General features: G+C 47.3%; 1 protein-coding gene across 2 annotated transcripts in view; it reads right to left on the bottom strand.

The window, feature by feature from the left end:
- The window catches only part of LOC143927233 (transient receptor potential cation channel subfamily M member 2-like), a 228,756-nt gene that overhangs the window by 159,435 nt on the left and 46,420 nt on the right, over nt 1-22,901 (bottom strand). For both annotated transcript variants that reach the window (XM_077451228.1, XM_077451229.1), the window contains exons 4-6: nt 9,511-9,676; nt 9,198-9,378; nt 3,325-3,485 (exon numbers count right to left, since the gene is read on the bottom strand). In XM_077451228.1, coding sequence (XP_077307354.1) covers nt 3,325-3,485; nt 9,198-9,378; nt 9,511-9,676 — 508 coding nt within the window. The remainder of the gene's footprint in view (nt 1-3,324; nt 3,486-9,197; nt 9,379-9,510; nt 9,677-22,901) is intronic.

Below are 22,901 nucleotides of genomic sequence, written 5' to 3'. Positions count from 1 at the left end.
AATACAAAAAACTTGTAACAACTTCCAGTTACCCAAAAGACCCTAAGTGCTTTTTGGCTGGTCCCTGACGACCCCTTATTATTTTGAGCCTGTGATCCCCACTTCGTCAGCATCTGTCCCCAGCCGCCAAACTTGCCTCGAGGACTCACTAACTGACCACAGACCCCCAACATATGTTAGCCATTGATCTGGACTGACACCAGCCCAAACACAATGACTCCATCTCTGGCATGGGTCCCAACCTTTTTCAATTGACCCATGCATTTCTACATATATATTTTCATATATATATATATAGCAATCGCCAAGGACCCAACGCCACCCTCGTAACGATAACCCTTCCAAACCCAACCACTATCCATTATTAGGGAGGGCGGGCGGGAACGTCTCTCCTCGCTTGCTGACCCCCAACTGCTGACTTGCCCCACCCTGGCACACTCCTCCCCCCTTGTGACCATCCACCAATAGGGTAAGTACGCCTGCATCTTAAACCACCCCCACGCTGCTTTTCCTTTAGCCCAGTAATTCCCTTGCACCCTGTCATGTATGTCCTGCGCTTCCTTTTCAATACAGCTCCGTACATGTCTGGAGTGGGGTCTATCAATGTCATCTATTTGTGAATTAATGCAACTTAACAGTGGGTCTGTGACCCTCTCACTACTTAATTTCTCTGCAGTTCTCTGATGGTGGCTGATTAGATGACCGGAGGTGCCCCCCCTTTTTCTATAGTTCATCGATACTGGCAGCTGGTGAGATGGCGACCTTCTTGGGGACTCCTCAGCAGATCTGGGCTATGGCGGTCTAGATCAGCAGCAAGCATCTCAGGGTGAGCACCAGAACAGCTGATAATGCATAGAACTGTGCCCAGTGCACCCTCCTAGCTCCCAGATGTAGGAATGTCCAGCGAATTGCAGCACAGGAGCAGCTCAGCAAGCACAACATAGCACAGTGCTTCATATCCCTTCCTCTCACCGGTTGGTGTGCTCCCCAACTCCCCTGACTACTTCCCGGGCTTTCCTTTTTATAAGACCCCTCCTGCTGTCAGATATCACTGGGTATTATAGTTGGCTTCTCAGTGAGGGCCAAGGCTCGGATACTCCTCCAGACATGTTCCAGAGTGCACAGCCTGAAGTCAGTTACAAGCTAAACAAAGCACGCTTGCTACTACCATATTGTGGGAGAAAAAGAGTTAAATAACATTACCTTCTGCTACAATAATGTCTGACATATAGCTCATGACACTTTGGAAGAAATGCGAGTGCTAGTCTACAGATTAAAAATGCCAAGTCCTGGTGTCACGTAACCATCCATAGACAGCACCCACTTTGAAATTTTGTATATAATACTTATGCCGCGTACACACGATCAGACTATCCGCCGGACTTAGTCTGGTTGACAAACCGCCGGAAAGTCCACCGGACTTTCTGAACGAGCGTACCTGCCCACACACAACAGGACTTTTCCGGTGGACTGTGACATCATAAGGGGGCAGGGACATCACCCAGTGATACCGCCCATTGTCCCTATATAAGTCGCCGCACACCGTGCCCCTGTCATTGGGGCCAGAGAGAGCATCGAGTCAACATCTCAAGGAAGAAGAAGAAAAGATAAAAGAGAAGGCGATGGTGACGACGACAGAAGACCAGGCCACCACTAGTAAAAGAGCTGGAAGAATGAGCGGAGGCCCGGCAAGAAGAACCGAAGAGGGGGACAAGACCCCCCGAAGTCAGAAGAAGAGGCGGCAACAGAAGACCGGGCCACTGCTAGTAAAAGAGCTGGAAGAAGAAAGCGGAGGCCTGGCAAGAAGAACCGAAGAGGGGGACAAGACCCCCGAAGCGGGGAACAAGACCCCCGAAATCAGAAGAAGACCCCCGGGTGGCGACGAAGAAGAAAGCCGGGCTCTTCCGCTAGTAAAAGAGCTAGCAGAAGATAGCAGAGGAGTCCGGCGAGAAGACCCCCCAAGACGGAAGAAGACCCCCGGAGCTGTGCAATAAATTATTTTAAACCCTTGTGTGGTGTTTTTTTTTTACATATTTTTTCATCAGGTGAATGGGTAGGGGTACATTGTACCCCATACTCATCCACATAGGGTGGGGGGCCGGTATCTGGGGGCCCCCTTATTAAAGGGGGCTTCCAGATTCCGATAAGCCCCCCCGCCCGCAGACCCCGACAACCAACGGCCAGGGTTGTCGGGAAGAGGCCCTTGTCCTCGTCAACATGGGGACAAGGCGCTTTGGGGTGGGGGGCCGCAACGCCCCCCCTTCCCCAAAGCACCCCCCCATGTTGAGGGCACGCGGCCTGGTACGGCTCAGGAAGGGGGGGTGCTCACTCGTCCCCACCCCCTTTCCTGAACGGCGGGGTTGCGTGCTCGGATAAGGGTCTTATATGGACCTTGGGGGACCTTTAAGTCCATACCAGGGGACGGGGCCAGTGACGTGTCAAACTCGCCACTGAATTTTATGGATTGTTTTCTATACTTGCTGAAAATGTTCTTAGCCTGAAAAAAATTTGTACACATTTCTGAAAATTCGTACATTCGTACGAATCTGAAATACTCATTTTTATGGATACAAATTCTGTACGAAATACAAAAAATTAAAGTTAAAGCCCCAGGAAGTCAGCACAGCACAGGGATGGTGGGAACCCCTCATAATGGGCACTCAGGTGTACACTCAGAAACGGGAACTCAGCACAGGGATGGTGGAAACCCTATGGGAATTTCTATGCTTACGAGTTTTATACAAAATTTCGTGAACGAATTTCAGTATTTCGGATCCAAATGAACAGAAACGTGATTAGTATTTTGAAATGAATTCACTGTGTGAGCGGAAGCCAGTGGAGGAATTGGCGGAGAGGGGTGGCAGACACTGAGCGGTGGAAGAGTCTGGCATCAGCATTCATGGTTGACTGAAAGGTGAGGGGGGTAGCCTATGTAAAGCTAATCCAATGAGGAGGGAGTTTCAGTAGTCAAAGTGAGAGATGACCAGATAGTGAACTAGGAGCTTGGCGGTGTCATTGGTTAGGAAGGGAAGGGGCGTATTTTAGAGATGCTGCAGAGGTTGAGGCGGCAGGCTTTGGATATTGATTGGATGTGGGGCCGAATGGAACATGAAAGGAAAATGAAGGAAGCCCTCTCCATGAGAAGCCCCTTGTATACCTAATCAAAAGCTCAATGCACAAACTGTTCCAGCTGGTGCTGCAAGCCGCAACACGTTTCATTCCTTCCGGAGCTTAGCTTATTAAATTGTAACCCATGGTAATATCAGCTAGCACAGTATTTCTATGAAAGTAATATTCTACATGCTGTAGAATATGTATACTTACCTCCTCACTGATCAGTGATTGGCTGTTGTGGACGATGCCCCAGGTTGCAATGCCTATCAGAACAATCTCAGATTCTTCTTCGCCTCTACTGAAATCTCGTATGGCCTCACCTACGTGCTTCATGACCCCAGCATGAGTCCCTCCGGTGAGGATCCAGGCCCCTGTATGTAAGAGAAGGAGGAGAGATCAGTTATAGGAAAAATAGAGTACTCCTAGTGCCAGGGGTCATCTCACTCTCTGCGCTGTAAACCTCTGTGTCCACCCATATTATCACCCACTTCCTTACTTAAGCTGTATGGCCAAAAGTTCAGTTCAGTTGAGTTCAGGTGTTTACAGTGAAGGGAACTGTTAATGCTGCAACATACAAGGATATTTTAGATAATTGTGCTATTCCAACCTTGTGGTAACAGTTTGGTGAAGACCAGCGGCAGCTGATCCATAAGGGACTCCCTAATTTCTATGTGCCGGCCACTAATTTCCTTGCGGGGCACCAGACGCATAGATTTCTACAAGGCTTTTCTTTTTTTTTTTAAGCACATGATTAGAGCCTGAGGCTCTAATTGGCTTCAAAAAGGGGCAAGCTCTGAGCGCAGAGCACTGCATCCTGAGTCCATCCACTTGTGACATTAGCGAATCAGCATCCATTATTGTCTTTCTGCTTCTCCTCCTGGCCAACCAGGACAGGAGGTGGGTCCTAAGACCAGATTTTCAGAGAGGAAAATCTATCGGGTTGGCTGGGAGGAGAAGCTGGGGATGCCACCCGTGACCTGGATGGGGTGAGTGCGGGGCTAGCGAGCAATCGAGCAGGCATGTGGGGGGGGGGGGGTTGTAGGGTTTGTTTGCCACCCCCTCCCGAAACATGGAGCACTGTTAAAGGCCCTTTTCTGTGCTAGCATGACTATACTGCTGTGTTCATAGCCAGCTCCATAAATACATGGTTTGATGGGTTTGATGTGGAGAAACTCAAATGGTCTGCTCAGACCCCTGACCTTAAGCCTACTGAACATCTTTTAGAATCAACTGGAATGCCGATTATAAGACAGGTCATCTCATTCCACATCAGTAATGCTACCTCTCATTCAATCTCACAAAATGCTCTTTTAACTGAATGGGCACAGATTTCCATAGACACACTCCAAAATCTTGTGGAAAGCCTACCTAGAAGGGTGGTGGCTATTAGAACAGCACGAAGGGAAGGGGGAGACTCTATTTTACTGCTCATGGTTTGGGAACTGGTTGTCTGGGAAGTCCATATAGGAGTAATGGTCAGATGTCCACAAACATTTTATTCATAAGGGGGGTTTAATGAAACTGAAGAGTGCAAAATTTTTATGCATCTCTGCAAAGAAACCAACCAGCTTCTGGATTTAAACCCACGTTCACACCGAGGGCCGGTTTGAAATAGTGCGAGTTCAGCTTAACTTGCACGATTTCAAACTGGAATTTCAGTCTGACTTCAGGGGCGATTTGACAGACATCTGTGCGGGTTCATGCACAGATGTAAATTCAAACTGCCCCCCTAAAGTCGCCAAAAGTAGTACTTTTGGGAATTAGTGCGGCGCCGCAAAGTCAGTGTCACACTGATTCAGACGGTGCCATTGTCAAAGCTTAGTTGAACAAGTAAAAGTTAGAAGCTGATTGGCTACAATGCACAGCTGCACCAGATTTTGAGTGTTCCAGTTTCAGTAAATTTCCCACATTGAGCTTGAACATGTAGCGCTGACATATATTTCCCTATTAATGTGTGTTTCCATGCTATACTATAAAGCCTATGGGTAAGGATGAGCTTTGTGTTTGAGTCGAACGTATGTCCGACTCGAACATCAGCTGTTCGCACGTTCGGCGAATACCGAACGTTATGGGCTGTTTGTGCCTTGCAATGCACTATGCCATCGCAGTGCTGGCTCATAATTGGCCAATCATGCACTGTGACCCCGCATGCTTGGCCAAACACAGCGCCGGCAGTGAGGAGAGCCATGATTGGCCACAGGCAGGATGCCTGTGGTCAATTATAGCTCAAGCTGTTTAGTACAAGCCCCACACTATATAAGGCCACCAGCACGGCGGCCTTGTGTAGTGTTCCGGTGTCTGCAGGAGTTAGTGGGTGTTGTGTGCTTCCAGCGCAGTATACACCTGTATCTACCTATATTGCTGTTCTCTAATTGAGCCATCTGCAGGAGTTAGTGGGTGTTGTGTGCTTCCAGCACAGTATACACCTGTATCTACCTATATTACTGTTCTCTAATTGAGCCATCTGCAGGAGTTAGTGGGTGTTGTGTGCTTCCAGCACAGTATACACCTGTATCTACCTATATTGCTGTTCTCTAACTGAGCCATATGCAGGAGTTAGTGGGTGTTGTGTGCTTCCAGCACAGTATACACCTGTATCTACCTATATTACTGTTCTCTAATTGAGCCTTCTGCAGGAGTTAGTGGGTGTTGTGTGCTTCCAGCACAGTATACACCTGTATCTACCTATATTGCTGTTCTCTAACTGAGCCATATGCAGGAGTTAGTGGGTGTTGTGTGCTTCCAGCACAGTATACACCTGTATCTACCTATATTACTGTTCTCTAATTGAGCCATCTGCAGGAGTTAGTGGGTTTTGTGTGCCTCCAGCACAGCACAATATACAATGATATCTACCTTTAAATTGCTGGTGTTCTATAATAAAGACATCTGCAGAAGTTATTACCCTTTATTGCTGGTGTTCTCTAATGCAGCCATCTGCAGGAGTTAGTTGGTGTTGTGTGCCTCCAGTGCAGTATACACCTGTATCTACCCTTTATTGCTGTTCTCGAATAGAGCCATCTGCAGGAGTAGTGGGTGTTGTGTGCCTCCAGCAAAGCACAGTATACACCTGTATCTACCCTTTAATTGCTGTTGTTCTATAATAAAGGCATCTGCAGGAGTTAGTGGGTGTTGTGTGCCTCCAGCACAGCACAATATACATCTGTATCTACCCTTTATTGCTGGTGTTCTCTAATACAGCCATCTGCAGGAGTTACTTTGCAACAGGGCTCATTCCTGCAATCCAACTAGAGTATATGGTAGAGGTTGCAGTGTATAGGCCCAATTTTTCAGCCCCTGTTTAACAGGGGCATGTAATACAATTTTTGATGCAATGCTTTGCAGCAGGGCTCATTCCTGCACTCCAACTAGAGTATCTGGGAGAGGTTGCATTGTTGTGGCACCAGCAAGCAGTGCCTGAGGCCCAATTTGTCAGCCAGGGGCATGTAATTACAATTATTGATATAATATTTCACAGCAGGGCTCGTTCCTGAGAGTAACTGTGAGGACTTATAATGTTGTGGCACCAGCACCACCACCACAACCACCAAATGTGTCTTGAGTCTTGATATAATCATTCACAGCAGGGTGCTCCAGCAAGAGTCACTTCGAGCAACACCAACACCTTAGGCCCACATTTCTGCAAAGCATATAGGGCAGGCCCCTACTTTTAAACATCCAACTTACAAACATCTCCTACTTGCAAACACTTTAAAAATGTACCAGTTCAAAATTACAAACAGATTCTACTTAACACAACAAACCTACACAGTCCCTGTCTTGTTTGCACCGCCTGTATACTCCTGTTCTGGGTATATAGGGCCTGGGTGCCCCCACTCCTTTCCTTTTTTTAATATGGGTACAGGGTTCCCCTTAATATCTGTACCATACCCAAAGGGGCTGGTAATGGGCAGGGGGGTACCTATGCCATTTTTCTCAATGATTTTCATCCATATTGCCGGAACCAGATATTACATTAAAACCGCAAGCAGTTTTAAATGACTTTTTTTCTGTTAAATGTCATTTTGTGCAGGGACTATTCTAAACACAGGAAACACGTGCCACTTCACGGGCATACTATAGAAACCCTCCAGGCACAATATTTAAAGAAATATTTCACTTTTTTTTATCACTTTAATCGTCATTAAAATCTTCGGTCTGTTCGAACTGGTGCGAACCGAACCGAGGGGTGTTCAGCTCATCCCTACCTATGGGCATTGGTATAGCTTAGTATTTGGTGCCATCTAGCGGTCAAATACAGAAAGTGCACTGGGATAACTTTTGTTTTCAACCATTGAACACAATACAGGAAGTGACTTTTGTTTTGTTTAGAAGGTTGACCCTTTTTACCTAGGAGGCTTGGTGACCTATCCATGAACACTTTTTCTAGCAGTGCATGCTGGGTAGGACACATGAGCGGCCATTTTAGGTCTCTTGGGATCTCGCGGCCAGCCTGTGAGGATCTGTGCTGAAGCCTCCTGTTACAAGAGGCCCACAGCCATCACAGATCACAACCCAGCTTGTTTGCACAAGTGACCTGATGGTGCCTAAAAACAGTGACCGGATTGAAGATCCAGAGACACTCATCCGAGCACCGGGTCCATCCAGCAGAACGGAACGGAGCGACTGGCCCAGTTGACAGAGAAGCAAGCTGGAAACCAGGCTGGACTGGGCTCTACAAGGAGCTAGGCCAAATCACCCCATTGCTCTTTGACTGCTCCTGAAAGGCACCGAAGAGGCCCCTTCTTACTCAGAATTGCTCCGGCTGGTGAAAGAAGAAGAGGCTGTCCTAGACAAGAAGGATAAAGAGGCTCGGCTCACCACAGGGACCATTACGAAGGAAAGAGAAGGTTGGGGCACAATTAGTACAGGTGGAAGAAAATGATGAGGAATATGAGTGGGGTCCATCCAGCGGAACGGAACAGAGTGACTGGCTCAGTTGACAGAGAAGCAAGCTGCAGTCACTGGACCAAATCCACTACACGGAGTTCTGATCCAGTTGGTGAGTGGGTCAAAGACCCACAGTTGTTACCTTTCACATGCAGTTAGACTCACATACAGGCCTCGCTGAGATCTGTAGTCCCACGGAGGAGCAGAGCATCAGACACTGAGCAGGCTTGAGGCCTATCTACTTTAACTACTCAAGCATTAGTAAAATAGTTCTTGGAGTTATACCTGGAGCACCTTAAGCTAACTTTCACCTACCTTTTGGATTACAGATATCAGAGGAGTCATTTCTAGCTAGAGAAGAAAGAAGATATGGGAGAAAATACTTTTAGTGAGGCCTCACGTATAACTTTTAAAGTAGTAGGAGTTCCCAGGTTTAAATACATAGAATATATATATATATATATATATATATATATATATATTTATATATATATCTTTCATATTGTATTTGTTGATGTGTTGATATATATTGTACTGACATCCTACATTGGGATGACAGTGCAATCTCTGTAACCACCTGTTTTAATATACTTGCAGTAAAAATATATTTCTGGTTAAGTGTCCAGTTGTGTGGTGTTTTTTCTCAACCAGGTGGAGCCAGTGAGTCCTGGGGATACAACACAGGTATATTGCATTACATGATATTGTACTGTATTGTATTGCACCATAGCTGTGTCAAGGGGACTGAGTCATTTCAGGGGGGTTCATTAGCAGAGTGCAGGCCCGAATCAAAATTCAGCCGCTCCTTCGGGGGTAAGTGCTACAAACATAATGGACATATTTTTAGGGATTTTCATAAGAAGTGCATCCTTTGTTTCTGAACAATGAACCTTGCATTTAATAACAAATAGAGTGTTTCTGATAAGAGGACACTATTGCGGTATATTGTGAAATGTCAGAAATGTATTCGTATAGACTTGAAAAGTTACTGAAAGGTCTACTTTAAGCCTCAAGTCTTAGCTTTGCTTGTGGCCATTTTATCCAGCAAAGTTAAACATTGCCTTAATATATTCTCTACTTTCCTCAATAGCCACTGCAAATCATGATCATTAAAGTGTTTCTGCCAAGCATTACAAGTGAGGATAGCAGTGACAGTGACACGGAAGGCTGGTCATTGTAGAAGGTCCCCTTACCTGTATTTTGTGCAGCCTTCACAAGGCCTCGACTAAACTGAGTCTTCAGCCTTGGACTGATGTTGAAGTTTTTGGCTCCCCCTGTCACAGATATAAGGAGACTTGGTACACAAAGCTCCCACTTCTCTGTCATCAACTCAAACAATTTGCTGGGATGAGTGTCGCAGGACGCCCGCACATACTGTTGAGAAACAGAGCCTAAAGTCACTAATACAGAAAGATGTTTAAACCTAACCATGAGAAAAAAAGTGACCAACAGCGGTCTAGTCTTCTACTGCATACAGTAATGTGCTTTACCACCCAACAAGCTTACCTTGGCCCGGGTCCTGGTGGTTCCTGTAAATGTCATGTCCCCATGTGCGTCACTAGGGAATTCTTCGACATGTTTCTGAGGGTCCCAACTGGTTTCAGGTGGCCTATTAGGATCCAAGGTGTCACGGGAATGGGCTTCTCTGGTGTAACCACATCCGCAGGTCTCCCTAAATGAGCAATAGAGCATCTATAAAATATTTTCTGCATAATGCGATTGCTATATTTAAAAAGACAATAGACAAATTGAACCCAGCACTGAAGACCTATTCCACCACACAACAAATAATAAATGTATAGGATCCTATAGACAGCCCTCAAAATTCCCACTCGACTGCTCACATTAGGAGAGTGGAAATAAGCGAGTGGAGAAGGGGTGCTGAGAGCAGATTTTGCCCCCCCTCCAGCTTTAGGACTGGATCTCCTCCACCTACTTCTTCTGGCAGTTTTAGATGCTTGTTGTGTGGGTAGGATGGGGAATGGGCCAGCTTCTGAGATCCAGCCTGCCTGCTCGCCTGCCTGCCTGTCTGAACCGCCCACCCGCCTGCCTGTCTGAACCGCCCACCCGCCTGCCTAAACCTCCCACCCATCTGGCCACCCACCTGCCTGAACTTCTGGAAGAGGGAGATGTGAGCTTATCACTATCATTACTCCTACTCCCTGTCCAGCACCAGAGCACTAGGGGAATGGGACTGGAGCCAGTGGTGTCACTAGGGTTGGCTTCACCTGGTGCAGTAAAACATGGTGTCACCCACCCCACAATTTTTTTTTTCCCCCATATAACACTGCATATAATGGCAATAGTAGTGCCGTTAGCAACTATAAAGCAACTAGCAAATTTAAATAAAAATATGATATGAAAAAAAAAAAATAGAACTCTCCTAGGAAACAACCACCCCCAAGTTTCTGCAATAACTTCCAGCATTGGTGTCAGTTTCTGAAATAAAAACCCTCATTATTGGTGCCAGTTTCTGCAATAACCGCCAGTATTGGTGCCACTTTCTGCAGTGATCCCCAACATTGGTGGCAATTTCTGCAATGATCCCCAGCATTGGTGTCAGATTCTGCAATAATAACCACCAGCATTGGTGCCAGTTTCTGCAATGATCCCCAGCATTGGTGCCAGTTTCTGCAATAATAACCGCCAGCATTGGTGCCAGTTTCTGCAATGATCCCCAGCATTGGTGCCAGTTTCTGCAATGATCCCCAGCATTGGTGCCAGTTTCTGCAATGATCCCCAGCATTGGTGCCAGTTTCTGCAATGATCCCAAGCATTGGTGCCAGTTTCTGCAATAGTAGCCCCCAGCATTGGTGTCAGCAGTGGTATATTTAGGTTTTGTGCTGCCCTAGGTCTGACTAAACTTGTGCACCCCCTAATTTAAATATGACCTACCTCTTCTGGTCAATGCCCTTCCTGTTTAAGACCCGCCCTGTCATCTAAACCACACCCTTTCCTATTTAGGCTCAACCTTTTCCCCTTAGAGCCCCACCGCTTCCTCTCTGTACATTAAAAGTGGGTACCAAGTGCAGCGTCATCAGTGTCCATCAAAGCAGCCTCATTAGTGCCCATCAGTGCAGCCTCACCAGTGTCCATCAATGCCGCATCACCAGTGCCCATCAGCGTAGCCTCATCAGTGCCCATCAATGCAACATCACCAGTGCCCATCAATGCAGCCTCATCAGCGCAGCCCATCAATGCATCATCAGTACCCATCAATGCAGCCTCATCAGTGCCCATGAGCGCAGCCTCATCAGTACCCAATAAGGGTCTCCAATTGTATTCTAATCATACCAAATTGTGTGAGCAGACTGCAGTTCCTCTTTAAGCACCTGTTCACATCGGGCTGATTTGGCAGCAATGGCATCGTCCGAATTGGTGCGACTCCGACTTTGTGGCGCTTCAAAGATTCCCAAAAGTACTTCCTGTACTACTTTTGGTGACTTTGGGTGTGATTGTATAGACATCTGTGCATGAACCTGCAAAGATGTCTCTCAAATCTCCCCCCCCCCCCCCCCCCCCCCCCCCCCGAAGTCAGACTACATTGCCATTTTGAAATTGTGCGAGTTCAGCTGAACCCACACAATTTCTAACCTGCATCAGTGTGAATCTGGGCTTAATGTAGTCAGCAGGATAGGTAATAAAGTCCAGACTGATCTATGATCAGAAATACACTTTGCTTTATATGTCAGAAGGCTGCATTAGCAATACAGGTAGCTATGAAAGGTTACCACATATATACAAGCAAACACTAAGGTCACGTTCACACTGGGGCGTGGGAGGGCGGCGCTATTTTTAGCAGCGTTTTACTGCTGTTTTTGCAGCACTTTTTCGGGCCGCTGGGCGAGCCGTTTTTAACCCCCGCTAGCGGCCAAAAAAGGGTTAATAGCACCTGCAAAGCGCTTTGCCAGGGCTGCCCATTGATTTCAAAGCGCCTCAAAGAAGCTGCTAGCCTAGCAGGACATTTTTGAGCGTCTTGCCAGTGCAGCGCCCCAGTGTGAGAGTACTCGGGCTTTCACATTGGAGTGACAGGAGAGGCGTTTTATAGGCCCTATATTTAGCGCTATAGCGCCTGCAAAGTGCCTCAGTGTGAAAGTAGCCTAAGGTGTTAAATACCATTGATTGATGCAGAGAAGAAAAATCAGAGTCTTCCCTTAGCACACAGGACACAGAGGGTTAATTATCAGACAGTCATCCCTATTTCATAAAACAGGAGATAGGAGAAACAAAGTGAAAGCTGAGGGGGGGGGGGCTTCCCCCCCCCCCCCCCGCAAAGTGCCGCCCTAGTGCCTAGTCCACAATACAGCACTGGGTGCCAATATCCACAATAATAACCTACAGCAGTGGTGTCAGTTTCCGCAATAATAGCCGCCAGCATTGGTGCTAGTTTCTGCAATGATCCCCAGCATTGGTGCCAGTTTCCACAATAATAACCGCCAGCACTGGTGCCAGTTTCTAGACTAGAAATGATCTGTCGGGGAGCGTTCTCTCTGCTTGATAGAGAAGTGTAACCGATGTCTACTAGTGCTGAGTGTAGGAGCACAGGGAGCGTTCCAGCACAAGGCACCCCACTGCAGCTCTGCAAGGGCACTTTGCAGGGTCTGACCTCGGCAGTGATCTGTTTATCAATGTGCATGTTCAACCACCATCGGGCAGAGCTTATCCAGCACTGCCCACGCTGTCATCTCTTCATGACCCCCCTTGTCCTGGCCGTGGTGTCACCCCTCTGGTGGTTGCCATTCTGATACGGCCCACATCCCCATAGCAACGCCACTGACCACCAATTTGGGGGAAGGCATTAATAATACTGACACCTACGCTAGTGGTTATTAAGGTGTCCACTGACATCAATGCTGGGGGTTATTAATGTGTCCTCTGATAACACTGTTACCATCGCCACTTAAAGGGCAACGTACAAGTACGTGATTCTGCCTGTACGTGCCCTTCTGCCAAAGTATATTGGCATGAGGTGGTCGGGAAGCGGTTAATGCGTCCTCTGATATCTGTGTTGGGGGTTATTATGGCATCCACTGGCACCAATGCTGGGGGTTATTAATGTATCCCCTAACATTAATGCTGGGGGTTACTAATGCGTCCACTAACATTAATGCTGGGGGTTATTAATGTGTCCACTGGCACCAATGTTAGGGTTATTAATGCTTCCACTGATATCAATGCTGGACATTATTAATGTGTCCACTCGCAATAATGTTGGGGGTTAATAATGCGTCCACTGACATCAATTCTGGGGGTTATTAATGCATCCACTGGCACCAATGCTGTGAGGTATTATGACGTCCACTGATTCCAATGCTGGGGGTTATAATGACATCCACTGACATCTTTGCTGGGGGTAATTATTATTTGTGTTTAGGGGCGGAATTAGGGATGGGGCAACTGGTGGTGAGTAGCTCTTAAGGCCTGGCTAGTAGCTCAGGACTTGAAAATTTGAACCCTACTATAGATATGCATAGAGAAAGGTCTTTAGAGCGGAGGTTCAAACAAAAATTGAATCTCCGCTTTTCGGAACCCCCCCCCCCCCTCCGGTGTCACATATGGCACCTTTCAGGGGGGAGGGGGGTGAAGATACCTGTCTAAGACAGGTATTTGCACCCACTTCCGGGCATAGACTCCCAAGGGTCTCAGAGACTGCAGGGACCATTCGGATTGCGCTGCGCGACTCGCACATGTGCAGTAGGGAATAGGGAAGTGAAGGCTTCATTTCCTGATTCCCTTACCAAAGATGGCGGCGGCAGCAGCATCAGAGGACCGAGGGGCGGTTCGGCCTCGGGTGCCGACATCGCTGGACCCTGGGACAGGTGAGTGTCCTTATTTTAAAAGTCAGCAGCTGCAGTATTTGTAGCTGCTGACTTAAAAAAAATAATAATTAACGGGACTCCCATTTTAACAATGCACTCCTACCAAAGCCATAAGGAAACAAGTGAAACCTGCCTCAGCCAGCTTCAGCCAAAGCCATACCTCCAACGCATTTCACCCTGCCCTGATTAATCATCGTAAAGCGATATTAAAGACAAGTTTTTTTTTTTTCTAATAACAAACATGTTACATATACAGCAGTTTTGTACAGAGTAGCTCCAATCCTCTTCATTTTGGGCCCCCTTCTGGCACTTCTCACCCCTCTCTCCTGCCAAGTGCCCCAGGTGCAAACAGCTTGCTATGGGGGCACTCAAGCAAGCTTGCTCCTGAGCCACTGCTGTGCGTGTCCATTCACACGCAAAGCCACAGCTAGGCCCCCGCCCCTCCTCTCTTCTTATTGGCTCACTGGCTGTGACTGACAGCAGAGGGAGCCAATAGCTCCCATCGCTTTCTCAGCCAATGAGGAGGGAGAGTCCATAGAGACCAAAGTTCTCATGCACATCGCTGGATCGTGATGGGGCTCAGGTAAGTATTGGATGGGCTGGTGTCATCATCCCTGGTCTGCAGTGCTGCCGATGACATAGAATGCATAAAAGTAAAAAAAAAAACGTGATCCTTCAGAATACTTTTAAGTCCAGTGGGCGGGGTGAAACACATTGGGGACGTGGCTTAGGATGAAGCTGTCTGAGGCTGCTTTCACATGTTTACTAATGGCTTTGATAGGTGTTTGGTGTTTGGGACCTTTCTTTATGCATATCCACAGTATGTGAGGAGCTGGATGGACTCCTGCCCAGCCAACACCCATTGCAGGAAACAACGGATGGAGCTACAGGAAGTTGAGCGGAGACTTAGGGTTTTATGAGGTTACAGAATCCCAGAGACACATTTATGGCACGGTGCTTAGGCCACCACAGAAGGAATGCATTATTGTTGTGTAGACTGGAAGCTTCGAGTTTGATGTTAAAAGCAAATAAGTTAGGCTTCACATTTCTGCAGATAGGCACTACATGCAAAATCACTCACATTCCTGACCTGCAAAGAAAACAGGCTACAACTTAATAGATGCTTGCGGGGTGGCATTAATTCTTATTAGTACCCCCATGCATTTTCACACATGCCAAACCCAATGGTGCCGCAGAACCATGTAGTTTGGTGAGGCACAATTTCAAAAATGGGTAACTTTTTTTCACTGCATTTCTTTGGGTAGGGCAGGCCATTAAAATGAATGGGTTTCCCTATGTGCAAAACCCAGCTGCAAAGCTGAACTGAGCCTTAACCCCTTCAGCACTAGGAACATTCATCCCCTGCCTGCCCAGGCCAATTTTCAGCTTTCAGCATTGCCACACTTCACTTTAAATGACAATTGTGTGTTTTTTTTAGGCAGATAGAACTTTCTTTTGATGGTATTTATTCACTGTTGTGGTGTTTATTTTTTAAACAAACGGAAAAAGACAAAACTTTTTGGTAAAAAATGTTTTTCTTGGTTTCTGTTATAGGATTTTGCAAATAAGTAATTTTTCTTCTTCACTGATGTGTGCTGATGAAGCTACGCTGATGGGCTGCACTGATTGGCTGCAATAATGGACACTGATCAGCTGTACTGATAGACACTGATGAGGAGGCACTGATAGGCTGCACTGATGGGCACTCATAGGCTGCACTGATGGGCACAGATAGGCTGCACTGATGGGCACTGATAGGCTGCACTGATGGGCACTCATAGGCTGCACTGATGGGCACTCATAGGCTGCACAGATAGGCGGCACTGATGGGCACTCATAGGCTGCACTGATGGGCACTCATAGGCTGCACTGATGGGCACTCATAGGCTGCACAGATAGGCGGCACTGATGGGACTACAAACCAAATGAACCACAACGAGACCAAAGGCACCAAACCATTGAATGGGCTAATAGTTATATAAATCTTTGACACCCCAGCCCCGTGCTGCTGGCATTCCACTGGAGAAATGGAAGTGAGCAAAGCAAAACATACTTGTGTGCCGTGCACTGGTAAATGGGAAGTGTCAATAAATATACCAAAATTAAATGGATGGGAGGATAAATAAATCTTGCTTCCAAGAAATCCCTAAAAGATATTAATTGTGTAACCGTGAAATAAGAACACGGTCTTGTAAAAGGATACAGTCTTAGGTAGAAAAGTAGGTCACTTCCATCTGTACACTCAAAAATATCCCAGCACTTGTGGTAAAAAAGAGGGTCTGTAAACATATACCACATATGTCTTCAGAGTCGCTGTACTAATGTACCCAATGTCCCCTGCTGAACGATTGCGTTCTGACAGGGGGGAGGCCAGTTATATTATGTACATTTAGGAAATAATCCAGGCCTTCCTTAAAGCAATCTACTGAGCTGGCCAGAACCACCTCTGCAGGGAGTCTATTCCACATTTTCACAACTCTTAGGCCGCGTACACACGCGGGGACTGTCTGCCGAAACTAAGTTCGTCAAACAGTCCACTCAAACTTTTGAATGAACGAACACGCCCACACACGGCACTTTTTGAGCGGACAAATACGGCAAACTTTGTTCGTCGTACTAAGTCCGCGCAACTTTTGAAATGAACGGACTCGCCCACACACGAGGCAACAGTCCGCTCATTTCGAGCGCGTGTGCAGGTAGGCGGGGCCCGCGACGGAGACGTCGCGGGCTCCGCCGCCTGGAATGTACTTAAAGGGGAACCCCAACGCCGAAAAAAATCGGCGTGGGGGTCCCCCCAAAGTCCACAACAGACCCTTGTCCGAGCACGCTACACGGCCGGCCAGGAAAGGGGGGCGAGCGAGCGCGCCCCCCCCTCCCGAGCCGTACCAGGCCGCGTGCCCTCAACATGGGGGGTGCCTTGGGGAAGGGGGGGCCGCGCGCCCCCCCCCACCCCAAAGCACCTTGTCCCCATGTTGATGAGGACAAGGGCCTCTTCCCGACAACCCTGGCCGTTGGTTGTCGGGGTCTGCGGGCGGGGGGCTTATCGGAATCCGGGAGCCCCCTTTAATAAGGGGGCCCCCGGATACCGGCCCCCCACCCTATGTGAATGAGTATGGGGTACAATGTACCCCTACCCATTCACCTGTAAAAAAAAAGTACCCAAAAAAAAAAACACAACACACGAGATAAAATATTTTATTGCACAGCTCTGGGGGTCTTCCGTCTTCGGGGGTCTTCTCGCCGGACTCCTCCGCTATCTTCTTGTAGCTCTTTTGCTAGCGGAGGAGTCCGGCTTTTTTCCTCCCCGCCGCCGGCCTCTTCTTCCGACTTCGGGGGTCTTGTCCCCCTCTTCGGTTCTTCTGCCGGGCCACCGCGCCTTCTTATAGCTCTTTTGCAGGCGGTGGCCCGGTCTTCTGTCGCCGCCGACTTCCGTTCTTCTGCCGGGCCACCGCGCCTTCTTATAGCTCTTTTAGAGGCGGTGGCCCAGTCTTCTGTCGCCGCTGTCGCCTTCCGGTCGCCTTCCGTTCTTCTTCTTGTTCTTCTCCAGGAGATGTTGACACGTCGCTCTCTCCGGCCGGAATGCCAGAGCCGCGCTGTGCGGCCACTTATATAGTGACAATGGGGCGGTGTCACATGGTATATGTCACATGGGCCGGGCCACCGCCTCTAAAAGAGCTATAAGAAGGCGCGGTGGCCCGGCAGAAGAACGGAAGGCGGCGGCGACAGAAGACCGGGCCACCGCCTGCAAAAGAGCTATAAGAAGGCGCGGTGGCCCGGCAGAAGAACCGAAGAGGGAGACAAGACCCCCGAAGTCGGGAGAAGAGGCCGGCGGCGGGGAGGAAGAAAACCGGACTCCTCCGCTAGCAAAAGAGCTACAATAAGATAGCGGAGGAGTCCGGCGAGAAGACCCCCGAAGACGGAAGACCCCCGGAGCTGTGCAATAAAATATTTTATCTCGTGTGTTGTGTTTTTTTTTTGGGTACTTTTTTTTTACAGGTGAATGGGTAGGGGTACATTGTACCCCATACTCATTCACATAGGGTGGGGGGCCGGTATCCGGGGGCCCCCTTATTAAAGGGGGCTCCCGGATTCCGATAAGCCCCCCGCCCGCAGACCCCGACAACCAACGGCCAGGGTTGTCGGGAAGAGGCCCTTGTCCTCATCAACATGGGGACAAGGTGCTTTGGGGTGGGGGGGCCGCGCGGCCCCCCCTTCCCCAAGGCACCCCCCATGTTGAGGGCACGCGGCCTGGTACGCGCGCTCGCTCGCCCCCCTTTCCTGGCCGGCCGGGTAGCGTGCTCGGACAAGGGTCTGTTGTGGACTTTGGGGGGACCCCCATGCCGATTTTTTTCGGCGTTGGGGTTCCCCTTTAAGTCCATACCAGGCGGCGGGGCCCGCGACGTCTCCTTCGCGGGCCCCGCCTACCTGGAGACGCGCTCGAAATGAGCAGACTTTCCTCCGAGCGGGAACAGTTTGCTCATTTCGAAAGTGGCCTACACACGGGCGGACTGTCCGCTCAAACCAAGTTTCAGCGGACAGTTTTTCGGAATTTCCGAAAAACTTTGTTCGTCAAACTGTCCGCTGAAACTGTCCGCTGAAGCCCCACACACGAGCGGACTGTCCGCTGAAACTCTGTTCAGCGGACAAAGTTGAGCGAACAGTCCGCCCGTGTGTACGCGGCCTTACTGTGAAGAAACCTTTCTGTATTTGGAGATGAAATCTATTTTCCTCTAGACGTAAAGAGTGTCCCCGTGTCCTCTGGGTAGACCGTAAAGAGAATAACTCAACACCAAGTTCACTATATGGACCCCTTATATATTTGAACATTTTGATCATATCCCCCCTTAATCTCCTCTTCTCAAGAGAATAAATTCAGTTCCTCTAATCTTTCCTCATAGCTGAGCTCCTCCATGCCTCTTATCAGTTTGGCTGCCCTTCTCTGCACTTTCTCCAGTTCCCCGATATCCTTTTTTAGAGCTGGTGCCCAAAACTGAACTGCATATTCCAGATGAGGTCTTACTAATGATTTGAACAGGGGAAAAATGATATCTCTCTCTCTGGAGTCCACACCTCTCTTAATACAAGAAAAGACTTTGCTCGCTTTGGAAACCACAGCTTGGCATTGCATGTTATTATTGAGCTTATGATCTACCAAAACCCCCAGATCCTTCTCCCCAATGGATTCCCCCAGTTGTACTCCCCCTAAATTGTATGATGCATATTCTTAGCCCCCAAGTGCATAACTTTACATTTCTCAACATTAAACCTCATCTGCCACATAGTCGCCCAATTAGACAGAGCATTGAGGTCGGATTGTAAATTGGAGACATCCTGTAAGGACGTTATTCCACTGCACAGCTCGGTGTCATCTGCAAAGACAGAAATGTTACTTTTGATCCCAGACCCCATATCATTTATAAAGATATTAAAAAGTAAGGGTCCCAGCACTGAACCTTGAGGTACACCACTGATCACCGTTGACCATTCAGAGTAAGAATCATTAACCACGACTCTCTGAATTCTGTCTTTTAGCCAGTTTTCTATCCATTTATAAACTGATATTTCCAAACCTGTAGACTTTACCTTACACATGAGCCGTGTGTGCGGAACTGTATCGAAAGCTTTTGCAAAATCCAAGTATACCACGTCCACCGCCACCCCTCTGTCCAAGTATACCACGTCCACCGACACCCCTCTGTCCAAGTATACCACGTCCACCTTCACCCCTCTGTCCAAGTATACCACGTCCACCGCCACCCCTCTGTCCAAGTATACCATGTCCACCGCCACCCCTCTGTCCAAGGCTTTACTTACCTCCTCATAAAAAGAAATCAGGTTTGTCTGACAATATCTGTCTTTCATGAATCCATGCTGTCTGTTGCTTAAATTTTTTTTTTTCCAGCAAGAACTCGTCTATGTGGTCTTTTATTTAACTCTCCAGTATCTTCCCAACTATAGAAGTTAAATTAACAGGTCTATAGTTACTTGGTAAAGACTTTTTAAATATAGGCACCACGTTTGCCCTGTGCCAGTCCAGTGGTACTATTCCTGTCATTAATGTGTCCCTAAAAATTAGATACAATGCCTCTGAAATTACAGAGCTCAATTCTTTTAGGATCCGTGGGTGGATGCCATCAGATCCAGGTGCTTTATCCATCTTTATTCTGTCTAAATATTTCTGGACCATATCACTTTTGAGCCATTGTGGATTTGGGGCTGTGTCACTACCACCCCCATTATGGACATGAGCTCCCCCATGCTCCTTTGTATACACAGAGCTGAAGAAAGTATTTAATAAGTTAGCCTTCTCTTTGTCCCAAGTCACCCACTCCAGATTATTTTGTAAAGGGCCTACATGCTCAGACCTGACCTTTTTACTATTAATATATTTGAAGAACTTTTTGGGGTTTGTCCTACTATGTTTTGCAATCTGTCGTTCGTTTTGAAATTTTGCATCCTTGATTTCCTTTTTAAGCCCCTTTCACACATGTGGACATTATGTCCGTATTTCATCCATCCATTTGCAGATGAAATACGGACATACATGCATTCCTATGGGATAGCGGGGGTCAGCGGATGAACATCCTCAGACACCAGATATCGTCCGTCTCCACAATGGTCCGATTTTGCAGACGGAGGAAAATCCTATTTTTCTATCCATCTGCAGAGCGGATCGGATGAACACGGACAGACGGTCTATGTTCATCCGATCCCCCATAGAGGAGAGCGGAGAGCTGACAGGGCGGTCCCGGCACAGTGTGCCGGGACCACCCTATCATCCACCGGCTCAGCGCGGATAAATGGAGCGATCCCCACTGAGCAAGCAGATCATCACGGGGCGGATCCTTACGGATCCGTCCCGTGTGAAAGGGGCCTTACATATCCTGTTAAATTCTTTGTAACATTTAAATGACACTAGTGTTCCTTCATTTTTATATTTTTTAAAAGCTCTTTTATTATTGTTTATAACTTTTTAACTTTGGCCGTGAGCCACATAGGTTTTATTTTTAGCCTTTTAAACTTATTGCCCATGGGAATATACTTTGCAGTGAGGTCCCGAACAGTCTTTTTGAAGATTTCCCATTTCTGTTCTGTGCCCATTGATGCCAATATTCTCTCCCAGTCTAAGTCCCGGAGAGCAGCCCTCATCCTTGGAAAATTTGCTCTCTTGAAGTTAAGTGTTTTTATCTTTCCTGTATGTATTTCTTGTTTAGCGCTAACATTAAATGAAATCATGTTATGGTCACTGCTACCCAGGTGTTCCTTTATCTGGTCATTAGTAATAAGCTCTGCATGGTTTGAGATTACCAGGTCCAACAGAGCTTCATTCCTAGTTGGGGCCTCAATAAATTGGACCATAAAATTGTCCTGTAATAGGTTTATAATTTTTTGCCCTTTAACAGTGCCATTACTCCAGTCAATTTCTGGGTAGTTAAAATCCCCCATTATTATCACTGTTCCAGTCCTTCCATCTCTACAAGGTGCTGAGTCTCCACCTCCTCATTAACATTGGGTGGTCTATAACAAACTCCAATGATTAACTTTGAACTACGCCCAACCTACGCAGTTCCACCCATAATGCTTCAGACTCATCACACTCTCCATCAACCAGGTCCTCTTTCACACTTGCTTTGAGATCACTTCTCACATAGACACAGGCTCCGCCACCTTTCCTTTTTACCTTGTCTCTCCAAAAGAGTGCATAATCAGGAATATTAATAGCCCAGTCATGTGAAGATTGAAGCCAAGTTTCAGCAATACCGATTACATCATTTGACTGAGAGTGCTGATTTGGAGCCAGTCAGCTGCTGGTTCTCCAACATGCGCTTCCGAGAGAAGCTGGCCGATAGGCTGCCATACACACGGGCCGAATGTCGTCCGTTCTTTTTATTGAACCAGCCAATATTGACCAACATTAACAACTTTGTATACTAGGCTTTAGTACAGCAGCTCAGATTGGAGCTGTGTTGAAAAAAAAATGCAGTGTGTATTAGACTTCAGTATTTGTGAACAGCACTTGGTGTAAGGATTGATGGGTCTGTGAACCAATAAGTCGGTCCCTCCTTCTCCCCATGTGATCTGTAGTGCTTATTTGATTCCCTTGCTCCCTCACCTATTCGGATTTGATAAAGAAGTGAGGAGCTTTAAAACGAGTCATCCCATTGGTGAGAGAGTGACCCCGGGTCAACTCCCACATCCCACTCCAGGTTGGCGGTGACATCACCACCCCCGGTCCGCAGTGCTGCCGATGACATCACTTCCAGGTACTGTGGAATACGCAGATTGGCCATCTTCTCGGTGGGTCCTTGCTTGTTTACACATTGGATTAGAGCCAGATGTCTCCACAGGACTCCAGTCGCCGCTACCCGGTGTGTTTACTTTGGACTTTCCTGGCTGGTATGTGTTTACCACAAGTAAACCTTGTTTTTACCACAAGTTGAGCGGCTTGCCAGTTAACGCCTCTCCTTTCCTCACACAGACACAGCATGCATACCTCCCAACTGTCCCTGATTTTGAGGGACTGTGCTTGATTTGGAACAAAGTCCCTCTGTTCCTCATTTTTCCTCCTATATTTTGGTCTGATCCATATAATTGTATATAAAATGCACTTTTTATCTTTCAAAAATTGTTTCCCGATGCCAAACCTTTCATCCAATTACTAAATTGCTGCATTTGTAAACATCAAAAGCCAATATAAAGGAATAGTAGTGGTAAAAATAAAACACTTGTGGGTTTAACTCATATTTTTTTGTATAATTCTCCTTTGAGGGGGTGTGACAGGGGTGTGTCCTATGCCTACATACATTTGCTAATTGGTGTCCATCGCTCCCATCTTAAAACGTTGGGAGGTATGAGCGCAGGAGGAGAGGAATGTCGATAAGAGAACAAGTCTGTTTACATGTGATCAGCTGTGATTGGAAACATCTGATCACATGGTAAAGGACAACTATTATTGGTTCTTCACCCCGATCTGTGACCAGCTATGTCTGTAGTAATATATAGTAATGATCTATATAATCATATATAGAAGGATCTTTTATCACTTTCAGACAAAATTTCCCCCAAAAAAAAAACTAA

Source organism: Lithobates pipiens, unplaced genomic scaffold (genome assembly GCF_037356315.1).
Source record: "Lithobates pipiens isolate NorthernLeopardFrog02 unplaced genomic scaffold, aLitPip1_a1.2 Scaffold_23, whole genome shotgun sequence".
Classification (NCBI taxonomy): Eukaryota; Metazoa; Chordata; class Amphibia; order Anura; family Ranidae; genus Lithobates; species Lithobates pipiens.
Note: the sequence above shows the minus strand (reverse complement) of the source record. Positions and strands in the feature narration are given on the sequence as shown.